The sequence below is a fragment of the Sturnus vulgaris genome, chromosome Z (genome assembly GCF_052056855.1).
Source record: "Sturnus vulgaris isolate bStuVul1 chromosome Z, bStuVul1.hap1, whole genome shotgun sequence".
Classification (NCBI taxonomy): domain Eukaryota; kingdom Metazoa; phylum Chordata; class Aves; order Passeriformes; family Sturnidae; genus Sturnus; species Sturnus vulgaris.
Genome location: NC_142283.1, coordinates 58,221,713 through 58,239,522, shown reverse-complemented (window position 1 = coordinate 58,239,522; position 17,810 = coordinate 58,221,713). Strand labels below are relative to the sequence as shown.

The 17,810-nt window shown below is 37.4% G+C and overlaps 1 protein-coding gene across 1 annotated transcript in view; it reads right to left on the bottom strand.

The window, feature by feature from the left end:
• Positions 1 to 17,810, bottom strand: part of SV2C (synaptic vesicle glycoprotein 2C) — a 112,641-nt gene that overhangs the window by 41,099 nt on the left and 53,732 nt on the right. Inside the window, exon 4 of the mRNA XM_088157318.1 lies at positions 9,436 to 9,587. Coding sequence (XP_088013444.1) covers positions 9,436 to 9,587 — 152 coding nt within the window. The remainder of the gene's footprint in view (positions 1 to 9,435; positions 9,588 to 17,810) is intronic.

The window sequence follows — 17,810 nt, the reverse complement described above, 5'->3', positions numbered from 1 at the left end:
ATACCATATATTAAGAGAATTATTTTGCATTCTTTCTTTTATACAGGTTCATGACTTCCTCAAGAGTCTAGAATCATAATAGAATCAACTGTTTGTATCAGACTGAACTAAATAATCTTTCTGTGGGAAATGAAAATAATATAAAATCCTTACCTTGATACTCCTTTATCTGCAATTCCTTACGTGTTTTATTACATGGCAATGCCACTTTCATGAAACAACTAAGAGGGGCACCAAAACTTTCAATGCCTAAAATGGAATTTCCCCAGTACTAAAAAGAAAATACCAACTCAAACTGCAAGGGAAGAACAGTGAGTGGCAGAAAGCAGCATTTCTTCACCTTGCCCAGCACCAAAGCCAAGGAAATTGGGAATAGAAACCTCAGTCTAGAGCTCTCACTTTGAAATCTCAATGCTTATCACTGCTCATTTTATACTGCTTTCTCCTGACATCTTTGTAAGGTGTAAAAACAGAGCTGTCTTGGAAATATTAAGTGCACAAACACTGTAAGGGAGGTAGATCAGGTTTTGTCATATTTTTGTACAAGTTCCTCTGCTACAAGTATAAGCAGAAAGAATAGAGTCAGATGCTGTATTCAGATACTCTGGCATAGATATTCATATATTAAGCATGGATATTTGAATATACTTCAATGGAATTACTCTCACTAAAGCAGGCATGATTTTCAAGAGTAGCATAAAATATTTTCCTTTGAGAAAAAGTGTGAACAAACTTCCTGAAAAAAAAATCCAATGTCATTTGCAATTGATTTTGCTAATTTTATTTTAAAGGCAGCTGGACTGCGAATTGAGAAATTATATTCCAATTGTATATGCAATCCCTAGACAGATTTATTAAAGTGAAAAGACAGTGTTACTAAAAGGACAATCACTAAGCTCTTCAAGGGAGATAGCTTTACAAGCCATAGAAATAATATGGTTGACAAATTTATACTGTCATATTATGCTGCAGAGGAAATTAATGTATTTTTGTACATGTATAATCACATGGATATTTCATCTGTTGTGAAACAATCACAAAATCAAACATAGGTTTTTTTATGATTTAACATTAAAAATATTAACAAAGAAATCCTATCAGGTTTGCATCTTCCTTGTTTCTAAAAGTGCAAAGCAAGGTTAATGCCTGACATGGCAGGTGCTTCTACTGGTCAATCTGAACAGGTTTCTAAGGCAGCTTTAGTAACCTGGAAGAAATTTTCCTTTAATTATACTCGAGGCCATTTCATTGTGTGAAACTGAATTTTCGTTGAGAGAGAGGCTGAGAAGCTGACAATCTTATTGATATAAGAATGATTGACTATTACTATGGTTTCTCTGAAAAATTATATTTATGGCACTGAACAATGATGTTTATGGCAACAGTCTGTTCACCTGTCTATCAGTTCCTCCATCAGCATTCTTTAAAGCCATTAAGCTACTTCAATCAATCAGGCAGTAATAGTTCCAAAGACAGTCACATTCTCCAAAGCCTTGTGAAGTATGCTGCCCAGGCAGAGAAGAGAGAGTCCATTGGAAGATGAAGGAAAAGGCAGGAGATATCAGTGGTCCCTCAGGAATGCTGGAGCCTACCTGGGGATGGGGACTGCAGCATAGCCACCCAATCCATTGGATTTGGCACTGGCCAAGTTGAAATGAGCTGCCTTCTGCCTGAGAGCAGGGCTGTATTGCACCAGAGAGAGTGTGGATATCTGAATGTTTCTTATAGCAGAGTTCTGTGGGAAAGACAGGGGAACTGTAGAGACTATAGCAGAAAGGGATGTAGAAAAAGCAAGGACAAACTAAAAGGATTGGCGTGGTGCCTTGTAAGCAGCATAGGGGAAGAGAGGGCAGAAGGGAGTTTGCCAGGATAAAAGGTGATTGACAGAAACCCCTAGGAAACTGAGCCTCATATCTTCTTTGCTCACGAAACAATTTGCTAGATTTTTACTGAACCTCTCTATCAACAAATTTTCTCCTTTACCCTCAACCTAAAGTGCCAAGGAAAATGTTATATTTGAAGCTCACTAATGAGCATCTTTAGTGCTCATTAAGTAGATGCACTAAAAACTACTTAAACTTCTAGGGTTTGCAAATATAAACATTGAAATGACCATATCAAACTCTGCATTAAAGCACAGAAAATAAAAAACCCTGATAAAGTGGTTTGTTTTGCTCTCCTAGCTAGATTTGCATAAGCAGCTCCTCTAAATTCTGCTGTATTCTGCCATTATTGTTTTTCTTAAAGATGAAGATTTTTTTAATGTACACATTCAGTGTAATCTAATTTAATAGTATTATTTCAAATGAGGAACAATTCACAAGCAGAAGTTGATACCTCAAGTTAACGTTGAAACTGCCTTGAACACACTTTAACAAAGATTTTAAAAAGTATAGATATACTTTCATCTGCAGAATGCCTGATTAATGTAAGTGCATTAAGTATTTGCAGAGGGGAAGCAAAGCACATTGGGGATCAATCACTTTGTCTCTTAAAGGAGTGTAAAACAGATCAACAGATGCTGCGTTATGTAGTAGATGCCTTTATGTCTGATCTATTCCATTTGTACAGCATGACACAGTCTCATAACAAATGCAGATTCAACCTTAACAAAGCTCTAACTTCTTTAAACCTTAAGTGATATTTTTCATTTGTTAAGGCTGATTCTGAAGACATAAGATATATCAGAAAGGAAATTGTATGAGGCAAATTTGAAGATTTGTTCTTGGTTTTAAATTTTGGTTCACATGTTTCCTCTACATGTGTCCTGAAAAAGAGGACAGTATCTTGATTTCAAATTCTGCAGATTTCTTGGTGCATCCATTGGTTTTTTACAGCTTGTAAAAACCCCATGGTTTTCTTCCCCAGGCCATCTTCTTTGGCATTTCTCTTTGTACTGGACAACTGATGAAATTCAGATATCTTCTGCAAAAAATAGAAATTACCGTATAATAAAAAATGGCCTTGGGTTCAGCTTTTTCCCAAGCAGCTGCTGCTATGGCATGAATTTCTTCTGAATTACCATGAAAAAGAAGATCTTTAGAGAGATGTTTGAGGAAAACAATAGGAAAGAAAAACAGTATTAAGGAGTTGGAGTTTTTTAAAATTGAGAGTCCAAATTTTAAAAATTAAAGAAAGATCAACTTATAAATGCCCTTTTCTACCAACCCAAGGTTATTTGGCCAAGAAGTTTTGGTCTTCCATTTGGAGCAAACAGCCAGAACAATTTGATAAACCGGCATTTTCCTGCATGTGCTGGGAATAGTCAATACTCTTTCTAATTCTTTTAAAATTCTGCTTTTTTTTGTTTTTTTCTTCATTTGCTGTTTTCTGGTCTACCCCAACACAGTATCAGTTTAATGAGGGTGAGGGAACTTTGAGGGGCATCCAGTGCATCAACTTTCTTCAAATCAGAATCAACAATGGCCCTTGCAACAGGAATTTCAGTGCCTGAGGTTTCGTTATTTTCATGGCAGTTTCATTTAGATGCTTAACTAACAGATGTTGCTTCTGAGTTTTTGCCTTCTGATCTTGAAACATTCTTTTATACTTTCTCACACTCTCTTCTGAGAGACAGAGGTTGTGTGCATTCCTCTTAGGAGGAAGAGAAATTGGCATATTAACAAGCCTATTGGAGTCAGAGATTCTTCTAGCATTGTCCAATCCAGGATCATTGTTAGATGTCTATAAATAGACATCTCATGTAAATAAAGTTGTCTTTTCCTGTTCACCTAACCTGGTGTGAGGCGTATGTCTGTCTCTCTATGTTCTGTGTGCGTCAGACTGACACCCAGACTATTATGAAATCTTTTTCATTGTTTGTACTACCTTCCTTTGACAGAAATATCAGCTCAGTCTTTAAATCCACACTTAATGGCTCCTACCACTCAAAAGGATCCAGGTCTGCTGACCAGAAGTGCTGAAAGATGGATGCCTCCTAAGATCTTTCTGCTTTCATTGCTCATCAAGTACTAGTACGTGCTGTGCCCTAAGCCTTTAACCTCCAGATAGTATGCAGCATTAGCCTGGGAATTTTTAACCCAGTATCACTGCTGCCATGTGACACTGAGAAACACTTTAGCCCAACAAAAACCCAGATAGAAAAAGGGAGTTAAAAGGTTTTCTATTTTCATTGCTGCTCCACAATTTTAGTCCATCATGTTCTCAGTTAAATCTGCAGCAGGCTGAGAGGTTAATTCCTCCATTAACACTGCCTGATGCTTTACATGCTGTGAGTTGCAGTGAGCCAGTAGCTCTCCATCTCCTCATCTGCATAGCTGCTGCATGCAGCTCGGCTGCCTTGCCTGTTTTACTACAATACAGTTCATGATGCTTTCATGCAGAAATGGATTTCATCGCGGTCTTGAAGATAGGTTTATCTTTTTTATCTTCAGTTGGATGACACAAAAACAGAGCAAATATGACATGGAAAATACAATAAAAACTGTTCTTAAGCCACCATGCTACAAGGGTGACAAAAGGATCGTTTTCATTGCCAGCAGCATTAATTTCTTCAGTTGAATTGAACTGCTTTACAGCAACAATCTTCTGCTACAAACTGAGAAATATTTTTCAGGCCAGTTTGCAAGCCACTTTTTACTCAAAAGAAAAGCAGATTGGTCCATTCTCCTCACATTTGCATTCAGGTAGAAACCGTTATGGATTCTGTGCCTACAAAAAGACTTATCTAATTATGGAAAGTAGAATTAAGAACAGTCAACAGGTCTCCATTGGTAGGTCTAGTGAATTTAGCATGGTTTTAAACTATTAAGGACAGGCTGTAGTTTCATGTGCCCTTGACAACATCCAGTGAATGAAGATTCTGTAAATATATTTGGCAGCTCATGTTAGTACTATGTAACAACTGTATTTAAAACTTAAATTCTATCCTATCTAAATTAAGTCCCAGTTTCTTCCTTTAAACTCATTTAATCATATTGACAGGAGAAAAGTAATAAGCAAAAACCTTCAGAGAGAATAGAAGTGAATATGTTTTACAGACCAGGAAATAAATACAAAAATTTCCAGTACGAGACATAATAAACCTTTTAAAAATAGAAGTTATTGTTAATATTTTAAATACAATGCTTTGCAAGTCAATAGTGAGTGCATTATTTGAACACTTCTATGTCTGTATTTTTAAGTTCTGTGTTACTGTAAAGAACTTACTCTCTCAAAAAAACATATATTCAGGAAAAAATGGCTTTCTCTAGTAAAACTCTAATGACTGAAGTAGAAATATCATTTGCGACTAGCGACTAGTTTATAATATTTAACTGTGACTTCTAGTCACAGAATAAAACAGTTGTTTGCTGATGCAATAGAAAACTTCTGGAACAGAGAACATATTAATACATTCCCACTTACAACCAGAGAGAAACATTACACCTAGCAAGAAATCTTCACTTCTGAAATGGAATGCCATTTCCTTAGACTTTCTATTCCACAGTTTTTTACTCCAAGTTTCCTGAATGATGTTAAATACCTTTCTTATGAACACAAGTAAGCGGTCCTCAATTCAGCAGGAAAAAACAAAACCTCTACTGATGAAAAATGAATACTTTAGGTGAAGATCTGTCATGCAATATGATTACGCTGGTCTGAAGATTTGTTTAAACTTACATCTGATTTTGGTACTGAGTGCATTAGAAAGAAGTATTTTTCCTATTTCCTTGAAATGTTTTAGGGAATAATGGAGCCTAATTTAATTGGAATTTTTTTCATATATATGGAAGTAACGTCTCTGTCTCTAGCCATAAAATGGAGACTTGTTCACTAATGTCATTTGACATGTCTATCTCCTCTCTTCTCTGGTAAATACCAGAGATGGGGTGTGAGAGTCTGGAAAAAGCTTCAGGTTCCACTTGCAGCTTATGCTGTAACAACCTGGATACCTGCATCATCCTGTTCTCTACCTTGCAATCTAATTTCTTTTTGGTCAAGAACTCCTCTTCTTGTTCAAGAATAAGATTTAAGAACCAATAAGGTCAATATTTGTTTATGACTAACAAAATACTCTGGCTAATGTAGCAAATTTCAAAAGATTTCCCTATAGTCCATGAAGCCAGAAAAAGCTTGTATGAATCTTACAGGTGAAACACATAAAATTAGAGATAATATCAAAACGGATAGGCTAAGGACACTGAAATCCTTATCTATCTTTCTTTGATGTTTAATTTTGAGATACATTACAAAAAAATTGAGACTGATTTTTGCAATCACGGCACAGAATATTTTTCTCTTTTAATAACCGATAAAACAACTTTCATAATTCTTTTCAATTCCTATTCTCAGGCTAAAAAATAAACTCAGTTTTAAAAAAATCGTAAGATAACAATATCTGGATTTTAAACTAAAACTTATCTTTCTTAGGATTCCCCATTATTTGAAATGGAACTTTTTAGAAAGACTATTATGATACACAGTTGATGAATTTGACAATCTTTGAATTACTCTACCTTGAAATAGGATGCTAAAACTAAAATTGTACTTGCAGAAGTATTTACAGAATGGTTCTTATTTCTCCCCTCCAGCCTGATATAAACACTGTAGAGAGGAGCTCCCTTTCAGTAGTCTAATCTGGGACTTTTGAAATCAGTTGCCATTAGGAGCATTTCTCTGCAGGTGTTTTTTCTTCTCCACAGCCTGAGCTCCAGTTTAGGGGAACTTGAACAAGTGTACATAAACTTCCACTTTTTAAACTATGGCCAACACATATATAAATCAAAAAGCTTTGCTATAGAAATGTTTTTCTTCCAGGTGATATTAGCCTTTGTATATGTGGTCACTGCAACACTGCATCACACTAATCCCTCACTTAACAACATGCTGATGTCACGACAAGTTATCAACACTTTATTTTGTGTTCCAGGGCATTACTCTTGTTTCAGACTCTGCTATGCTGCTTGAACAACAACAGAGATAAACAGTTACATATAGAGAGTAATCTTCATTTTCTCCCCCAAAGATATGTTCAATGGACAAACAAACACACATAGCTTCACTTGGGCTAGATGGTGTGTACTTATGAATCTAGGACTTTTAAAAAGTGGCTTGTATAAGAAAGAGTACAAATGAAATTAATAAATTGGTAAATGAGGGAAGAATATTCAAAATTATTCTACTGTGTTGACTTGGTATCTTTCTACTAATATAAGAATAATTTCACTGTGCTCAATGACAGTTTATTGCTTTTCATACAGATGGAGCTTCATTCACTGCTATTGGGTAACTTCTGAGTCCAGCTGAGAAAAACAAACACTGTCAACTCCTCAAGCGAGAAGGAGAGAACACAAGAATACCTATGCACTAATATAAATGTAGTTTAAAAGTGGGTGAGTTTTCTATAGTTATGTTTTGCTTCCTGGTCCGTGAAGATGTGAATGATGAGAAGTACAGGAAGTGATTTGGAGGAAAATCTCTATCTCTGCTTAATCCTGGCAAAATAAATCAAGGTAGAAATCATGCAGAAATTGTAAAAGACAAAATATCATAAGAGACAGCTTGAAAACGCTTGTGATACAAATGGTGTAGACACCTACATGGGCGTTTGCTTGACCTGGAATGTTTCTAGGAGAGGACAGCAATGTGTGACATCATTCCCCAAATGCTGGAGCAAGGTTTTCCCGTGGGAGCCCTTGACAACATTGAGAGCTTGGCACAGCGTTATGACTACAAAATAGTTTGCTTGAACTGTAGAGATTTCACATTAGTAGTAGGAACTAAGACTAGGTTTTCAAATTCTAACGTAACAAAAAAAAGTCGGATTTAAAAGTAAATATAGCTTTAAGACCTCATCAAAACCTATAAATGCATTCTGTTTAATTTTGCCAAAATTATGTATGAACTTACCTCTTTCACTGTGAAAAAGGATTCTGTTTATAGCTAGATTTTTTTGCCTTTTTTGATCATTATCACTTACCTTAATAAACTGCAAGTAGTGATTTGTATGTCTAGCACTAAAGCATACTATGTTTTGAAATTGTTTTTTACTTTGTTTTGTCTTATGTTATTTAAAAAATATTTTTGAAAGTGGAAAAAAGCAACAACAAGAACAACAATAAAAAAAACAGTGCAGTACCTCTTTGTTGCTGATATTCTTCCACTGCTAAAGAAAGAAGAAATGCTTTTCCTGTTTACACTGCTTTGGTATAAGTGTACTGTATTAAAATATACTGCCAGGTTCTAAAAGCACCTCAGTAAAGGATATAAAGTTGTTTATATAATCTACATGAAATTAGATAACCTATGTAAATCAGTCTGTCATAACGTTTGCATTTTCCACTGAAAGATAAAGAAAATAAAATAGGAAAGCAAAAAGGTACTTGGCATCCAGAGCAATTTACTACTTGGGGGGAAAAAAATCCATATTGTGCCTTGTCAGCACAAATCCCTCTCTTTGTTTCTAGCAATTCAAAGTCAAAAGGCAAGGTTGAAGACACAGATTCAGGTCGAGTGTACTGAACCCTAAAATTAATTTTAATGCAACAGTCTAGGTATTTGATTAGTCTGCATTATTATAATTTATTTCTGGACGCTATCACTTGCTAAATGTTCCCATCACTTTGGGAAAACCTTCACAATATAGCTTCAATAAACCTCACTGCTTGGCGAAAGAAAGCTGCTTTGGATGCCATCTAACTCACAGTGCTCCTTTACTTCACTTGAGGCCTGACAGAGAGAACTGCTTGAGAAGCTGATTTTTAAGAACGCCTGAGCAGTCTCAGCAACACTGGAGACTTGTGAGCACTTGACTCTTCTAAAAGGCAAGCCCAGGAGACAAAGAATTGAATCTGTACCTCCATATTATATTTAACTATGTCAGGGCAATTAAAGAGCTCTTTGACAAAATAGCTTATATTTCATGTGAGTACAGCTTCAGCCATTGCCCTCATACATCCCTACAGCATTTAAATGTACTGTGTTCTACTTATCTGTTTTTACACCTCTAAAAATATCACTAGGAAACATTCATCACAGCTTTATTTTATGATTAATTTCAGATTTAAGCCCTGCAAAATTTAGGAAAGTTCTTACTCTTCTTTTCAAAAATGTTTAATTGATAATCTTTCCTGTATCAAAAGGACTGCTAATTTGACATCCCAGCAATTTAAAATTTCTCTGATCCATTTTCTCCAGATTTAACAATAACACCAATTACATTTTCATGTGTACAGGTTTGCAGAAATTTAAAGAATCTTACTAAATATGGATATTGGTGAAGTTTTGCACCATGTAATAAACTGTTTCTTATTTGACATACAACCTATTCTCACTATATCCTCTGAAAGGAATCTATTTCTTTTATCAGTTGTGTCAGTAGTTTGAGAACAGACGTGAAGACCCTTCTTCAAGCTATACTTCAAGATCTTTATTTTCATACTAGAAAACCTCCAAATCACAAGGAGATTTTTCCTCTTCTATGGCTTTTCTTACCATAATGGGGAATGATTGCCCAAGCCATTGCAGAAGCGTAGATGCCACCAATCATCCAAAACATACAGAGCCAGCTGAGGTGTTCACCTCGTTTCTCCCGAGCAAGCACTTCCGAAAAATAGGAGAAGACTGTTGGCATAGTGCCACCGATCCTAAAAGGAGATACAGATCATGGAATAAGCAGGAGAGTAACAGCTAGATAAAGTCTGAACAAGCCCATAGCAGCAGTCATCAAAAACCTCAAATACAAGCAGCTTCTCCAGCAAGTGTTTTTTCTCAAATTGTACCATATGTTGGGGAACTCTAGCGAAAACTTTCATCAGTTTGGATGCAATTTTTGTTAAACACTTCCTTGAAAATTCTATGTGCTATTTACTGAATTCAATGTTTCAAGGGAATTGTCAATGTGTCAGTCACTGGCACAGAGACCAGCACAAAACTTTCACCATTACAAAATCATGGCAGTCTACTGACAAGTGTCAAAGTACATTGCTTCTAATGGAAAAATATTAATCATTTTCTCGAAGAGTAATATGTATTTCTCTAAGTCTTACCTCCCATGATTTAGATAACCATGAAGTAACTGTCAATTATTTTTTTTTATACACAATTCAAAATATATTCTACTCAGTTGCACTGCGTGAATTGCTAAGCTCATGCTGGCTTTTTACTTAATTTTTAATGAAAAGCATATGCATTCATATAATATTCATTTTTTTCTCATGGTAAAATAAACATTATCTGAAGGTCAGTTGGAAAAAAAAAAGAGAAGACTCAACTTGGTTTGAGAAATATCAAAAATTAAAGTAACTCAAAATACGTATAACTTTTGGTACTTGGTTTCCAAGTCATCTTTTACTATCTTTACCTGCTCACTATGTACCCAATCTGTCTAATGTTCTACATCAGGAAAAGTGTTTGTGGATTTTATTTTTTCCAATGATGAAAATACCTTCAGATTACATACTTTGACGCAATATATAAAGCATGGTCTGAATTTTCAAGTGAATTTTAAAGATAAATGCATTTATAATGTCATCTGAGAGCTGCCAGACTGGAAGCAAACAGCAAATCTCAAAATAGTTTTAAATAGATATTAATAAGAGAAACATGAATACAGAAATGGTATTTCACCATAAAGAAAATTCAGTGTCATAGCCATACAGTTTATGTTAATATATCTTCATGTACCATGATGAAGTGCTGGATTGAGCTGTTACACTTGTATAGGGGACTTCTGTTTTCTCTTTTCCTTTTTACAGCTCTTGAAAGAATCATAGAATGCTTTAGGTTGGAAGGGACCTGAAAGATCGGCTGATTCTAACCCCTTCATATGAGCAGGGAAACCTTCTCAGGACCAGATTTCTTACAGCTCCATCCAACCTGGCCTTCAACACAGCCATGGAGGGCATGGCATTCCTCAGTAGCTTTCCTCATTACTTTCACAGGAAAGAATTTCTTAATATCTAACCTAAACCTAGTCTCTTTCAATTTGAAGCCATTCCCTTATTCTGTCACTTAATGCTAGTAAAATGTTTCTCTCCATTTCTATTATAGGATCTCTTCAGGTACTGGAAGGTTCAATTAAGACATCCTGAAGAATTGGTTTCTCTGAAATACTGCTGGTCAATATTTAGCTTTACAATGAATCTTTTGCACAGCTGAACCTGCCAGCTCTTAAAGGCTCTGCTGGTAACACAAACATTTACACTTCTAGGAATTCTTGTTATATACTCAGGTAGCAAAGGCTGTATCTCATTTCTTCCCATGAGTGGAAATACAAAAGACAATGTCCTTGGAGCTTCCCCTGGAAGCCTGGGCAGAGGAAAAATTGAGGAGGCATGGCCAAGAGTAGAACCACAACTCATTTTCTTGCGATGGGGAAATCCTGCTGTCTCACTGACTTGCAGAAAATTTAACCTGTGCTTGGTACAACAGTTATTTTCCATTATAGAACTAATATGGTATCTGGTATACTGAACACTGCTAACAGAAACATAAACTACCTCTCAAAGACTTGGGCAAGAGAAGATCAGAGTATCTCCAATCTTCCATCACTTCCATCACAAACTTTTTCCATCACTCTCTTGTGAGGATTTTTCAGATCCTTCAGCTGCTATTGCTATTTATGAAATAACTTCTCAAAAGTTCTTGTTTAAAAAACCCATCACCAAATCACCCAACAGCTGCAAGGAAGAATATAATTTTTATAGTTAAAAAAACCCAAACTGAGGCTAGATTCCATCTTCCCTTGCACTTGTACAAGCCCTTATAATTCAGTGCCTCCAGGTGAGCCCTTCCATACTTATATGGAAGGATGAGAATTTGATTCTCAACATTTTCTTACTGTAAGTTTGAAAGCAACTGCCTCTCTGTTGCCCACCAACATTTTGTGAAATGCATGGTGCAATGCAGAGCAGTAAATTTCAAGTAAAAGTAAAAGCAGAGCTGCTGCTAGTTTTCAGTAGAAAGACTACATCTTTTGTTTTAAGAGAAAAGCAAATGCTATTTTCACACAGGATACAATGATTAAGTCTGTTGGCAATTAATTGGTATGATACAGTGGGCTGTTTGCTGTTACTGTGTTTATAAATTATATGGTTCATCGTAACCTCTAGAAAATAATTTGATACATGAAACTATATTCTTCTCTTGATATGTCTGCCTGTGCAGATGAAAAGCCCAACTGTGTTGACTTGAGAAGAACATTCATTCTAAAAATGGGAAGGAGTTTAACTTTCCTAAACAGAAATTATTCAAACAAGCTGAAGTTTTTATCTTATCATTATTTGTTTCTGTTTTCTCTTCAGTTATCCTAACCAAAGCAGTGGATGTAAACATGTTACTCAGAGACAACAGAGAGGTCCATGCACTACTTCCTTAGGGGGTCACAAAAAGTATGTATCTTGTTAGTGTGCACAAAAACTAAGTACGTTTTTGTACCTTCACAGATAAATTGTGTGGAGTCCAAACATTTTTTAAAAAGATTAAAAAACTCACTGGTCTAAGCCTCTGGGATGATGATCAGGAGTGATATATGTCTCTTGAATAACACATTCTGTAATGAGGCACAATCTAACACCAACAGGAGGCAAAACTTCATTGAGCTTGGCCCAAGATCATGCAATAAGTGCTGTCAATAAATATCAGCTTTTGATGTGAAATAAAAGCATGCATGCATTCAGCCTTGCTTTTTTTGTAAATATGTAGGGATATATGCAAGAGCAGGACTGAAGAAAGAGCAGGAATCTTTTGCTATGGCACATATTGTTTATATGTGGGAGACTGGCATAAATATCAATAAAAAGAATGATAAATATTGATCTTTTCAGTTATTCTTCATCTTACATAATAAACCCCATCAGAAGTAGTCAGGGCAAGAGAGAATGCATATTTATGTATTTATGTACACTCTCAGTTCATGTTTGTTCTGTGAAATTTTGAGAAAGGTGAAACAAAAAGGAGATTTAAGTGATGAACATTAGGAGAGTGGGATTCAGTGAAATAAACAATAAGCTAAGATACATTTGCATTTTCCTTGTTGCAAACAAAGATGATAAATGTCTGTTAATCTACCTTCAGAGCTGTTATTTGTCACAACAGATTTTGGCAACTGCACAGTGTGACAGCTGGGATGAAAACAGGTCTGTGAGGCATTCAGAAACCTCTGGCTTCAGATAGAAGCTATTGTTTATTTGCAGATTCACTAGCCAAAGGGGCTTGAAATGCAACAGCATACAAGGAATAGAGATAATTAGGACAAAAAGCCCTTACAGAATACTAAACATACAAGGTAGGATGGTTTTCTTCTGAAATACCTGGTCTTCTCTTTCAAACTTGAACAGCATCCAGACTAAAAATAGACAGCATTTGCAAGTTGTCACCTTGTTATCTGCTATTTGTTTAAAAGTGATAGAGCTTAAAACACAGATTCAGAGATTTAGAAACAGCCCATCACTCCTTGTCCTTCCATTCAATTGCACATAACATTTCTTCTTAACAGTTTTCTACCCCAGTACCACAAGTCTCATTGAAAAATATCTCTGTTGTTTTCCTTTCAGAACTGCCATTAGACGGGCAAAGAATCTAAGGATGAGCAAACAGATCAACCTTTACCTTCAGAACTGCTGGATAAAGCCCTAGAAAACTGCATCACACTAAAGATTTAACTTTGCTGATCATTGTACCCATTTTTAAATACAAGTGTTTCTTTGGACTGGGAATAATAAGGAAGTTTTCTTGCAGGTACACAAGTGGCCTGTGTGCTATTAATAGCAAGAGAGTCCTTGTAAAAAAGATGCACATGATAATTTACTAAACTCTACAGTAGTCATTCTGATGAAAGATGAATTCACAAATAAATAATTAATTCCACATATTTACCCAACACTATTTTTAAAAATCAAGTTTATTTTACATTCAAGCATATAACAGCAAAAAATTTGTCAGATATGTCAGATAAATTGCCTTCACATATGCCAGTATTGGTAATCACAAAATCACTGCTAGTGAATTCTTTCTTTTGTAGATTTTCTTCTTCATTTTCATTCTTCTTTTCAAGTTTTTACTTGAAAAACAAACACCATGGTCAGTGTGTGCTATAGACCACCAAACCAGGAAGAAAAGGCAGGTGAAATAGTCTAGAAGCAGCTGGAGGAGCTCTCACAACCACTGGCCATTGTTCTTTGGGGGATTTCAACCTATCACATACCTGCTAGAAAATCAACAGAGTGGAGAGGAACCAGTCCAGGAGGTTCCTGGATTGTATGGATGATAATGCCCTGACACAGCTGGTCAGGATGTCAGCAAGGGAGGGCACTGTACTGGAGCTGTTACCTGTGAACAGAGAAGGTCTGGTGGGTGATGTGGTATGATGGTTGGAGGCTCTCTGGGCCACTGTGATCACAAAATGACAGAGCTTTTCATTGTCGGAGAAATAAGGAAGGGTGGCAAGGAGAACATGTGCCTTGAACTTGTGGAGGACAGACTTGGGCCTGTTTAGAAGCCTGATTGAGAAAGTCCCTTGGGAGGCAATTGTGATGGGCAAATGAGCCCAGGAAACACTGGAAATTCTTCAGGAATGAAATCCTAGAAGTGCAGGACCAGGCTGTCACCACGTGCTGAAAGTTGGACCAGCAGGGAAGAAGACCAGCCAGACTGAACAGAGGGCCAAATTCCAGGAAAATAAAAGAGTTTATGACCTATGAAAGAATAGGCAGGCTACTCAGGAAGAGTACAGGGATTTGATGAAGTCATGCAGGATGAAAATCAGGAGAGCAAAAGCCCAGCTGGAACTTAATTTATCTACTGCTGTAAAAGGCAAAAAAGTATTACAACAAAGGTGGGCTAAGGAGAATATTGAGTCTTTTTTACAGGAAGGGGGAAAAATTGACAAAGAATGAAGAAAAGATAGGGGTCTTCTTTGTTTCAATTTTTAATAGTCAGACCTGCTGTTCTCAGCTGAAAGCAGCCTCCTGATCTGTTAGACAGAGAGAAGAAGCAGAATGAAGCCCACATAATCCAAAGGGAAATGTTCAGTGACCCACTACAGCACTTAGACATGCTCAAGTGTGTGGGCCTGCATAGCATCCACCCAAGCTGATGGAAGTGCTCACTGAGCCACTTTCCATAATTCACCAGCAGTGCTGGCCAAATGGGGTGGTGTCTGTTGGCTGGAGGTCAGAGGGTCATCTACATGGAGAAGGATCTGGGAAACGACAGGCCTGATGGGTGTCCAGGAAGGCCATGAGGCAGAGCAGCCTGCACCTTCATATGGCACATAAAGGAGAACCAGGGCATCAGGCCCAGACACCATGGGTCTGGTTTGTGGTCCAGCTTGATCTCCTTCTGTTATAGGGTCACCCACTTCGTGGATGAGGGAAAGATGGTGGATGTTGCCCAACTGGACTTTAGTAAAGCCTTTGATACCATCTCCCAAAGCATTATCCTCAAGAAACTGGCAGCCCATGACTTGGACAGTTGCTCTGTTCACTGGGTAAAAATCTGTCAGGACGGCCAGATCCAGAAAGCAGCAGTGAATGGAGTTACATCCAGCTGTTGACTGGTCACCCTGTACTGGTGCCAGTCCTGTTTAATGACATCATTGATGACCTGAACACGGGGTTGAGTGCAGCCTCAGTCAGTTTGCAGGTGACTCCAAGCTGTGTGGGTTATTGATCTGCTGGAGGGCAGGAAGGCTCTGCAGAGGGATCTGGGCAGGCTGGATCATGGCTGAGGCCAGTGGTGTGAGGTTCAACAAGGCCCAGTGCTGGCTCCTGCCCTTGGGTCACAACAACCCCAGGCAGTGCCACAGGCTGGGACAGAGTGGCTGGAAAGGACCTGGGGGTGCTGGTGGCAGTGACTGACCATGAGCCAGGGTGTGCCCAGGTGGCCAAGAAGGCGAGTGACATCCTGGGCTGGATCAGCAATAGTGTGGCCAGCACGAGAAGGGCAGGGATTGTCCCCCTGTGCTGGACACTGGTGAGGCCAGACCTCAATTCCTGTGTTTAGTTTTTGGCCCCTCTACAGGGGCTGAAGGTCATTTTGATGAGTACAGGAAGGTCATTTTGATGCTGGAATATATTCAGAGAGGGCAACAAAGTTGGCAAAGCATTTGGAGCAAAAGTCCTAAGAGGAGTGGCTGAAGGAACTGGGGGTCTTTCAGATGGAGAAAATAAGAAAAAATTCATATCACTCCCAACAACTACCTGAAAAGAGGTGTAGACAGGTTGGTCTCTCCTTTTCCAATTAACAAAAAATAGAGGAAGAGGAAATTGCCTCAAGCTGTGCCAGAAGAATTGCATAGTAGGAAAATTTTCTTCATGGAAATGTTTGCTAAGCATTGTAACAGGCTGCTCAGGGAAGTGTGGAATGTCCACCCTGGACGGTTTTAAAGTATGTGTAGATGAGGTGTTTAGGAATAAGGCTTAGCGGTGGATTTGGCAGTATTAGGTTGATGGTTGACCTCAATTACTTTGAAGATCCTTTCCAACCTAAATAATTCTATGATTCTATAATTTTTATTCTGATTTTTCTTCTGTCATGCAGGCTCTCTTTATTTACCCTTGTCTAGTCTTTTTCTCCCTTTTGTATAATCTTCCTTTCCCCATAAGAATGCTGTCTTCTTTTCTTGGGGAAGGGAAGGTTTAGGGAAGACCAGTTCTCTCTGAGGTTTAGATTCATCAACCTCTACTCATATCTGAAGCTGCAAGGACTGAATCAAAGCTATTTATGAAGCTCAGACCTTGCCAACTGCTTACTTGGCTTCACTGAGAAACATATATCCCTTTTGGCACAGCCTATCAGCTTTGAAGCCAGTCACCTGCAGAGCTATTCATTAGCTCACAGTGTAAAAACACTGATAGCCCTGGGTGGGATGCAGATGAATGCTGAAGAGGAATCAGAGGCAGAAGATTACAACCTTTTGAGAGTGAGAAAATACAAGGTGCTTTGTGAAAAAGAAGTGGAACAAGTGAATATGAAGAGGTAAAAGATAAATACAACATGATACTAAATACTGATGACATAGAATTATAAATGCTGAATGTTGGTCTAGATATGAAGTTCCTGCTTGTGCAGGTCAACCATCTTGTCCTGTTTCCACATGGTCTACATCTCCGCTGGAATATTTTTGCTGTTGTTATGTGTACAGACTGCTTGTATACCCTTCATGTCACAGTCTCTAAAGGGTCGATATACAACTCTAAGTGTTTCTTGCCACTATGCACAATACACAAATCTGCTGGTGAAAGTCAGCATGTGTGGACTTACACAGAAAACCCCTCAAAACTACAAGTTGTGAGAAACTACATTCACGGTTTTGGATTTTTTCTCACTTTTGATTGCCCATAAAACTATGAAGAATTTGAGAAAAATATATTTTGTGTGTATATTGTGAGTTTTGTTCTACCATAGTAACACCAGCACTCTGTGGTAGATCCAAATAATTAGAAGGAGTACTGCAGGAAGGTTTAGAGATTGTCAAAGGAAGAATGAAGGTAAGTCTCAGATTTAATGAAATATAGTCCAAAGCAGTCTGGAAAAGGAATGCTATGTTAATATATCTTGAGAAAGGCTTTTATTCACAAGGGATAACAAGCAGATGAAAAGCTTCTTAATAGGTTTTAGTTGCATCAGTTAACAATATCTAACCCGTATTTCCTAATATTTCCGTGGGCCTGGAGAAGAAATTCGACCAAATTGGCAATTCTGGCAAAGAAAGAAATATTTGCAGTCTGGAAATACTGCGTGCTTTTAAAATAGGATACATTTATTTGGCATTTTTTTTTATTTTGCTCAGAAGAATCATTTTCTACCAGGAGCAAATATATGAAGTTGTCTGAAAAAATTCTAAATTGTAGTTCACCTCAGGATAT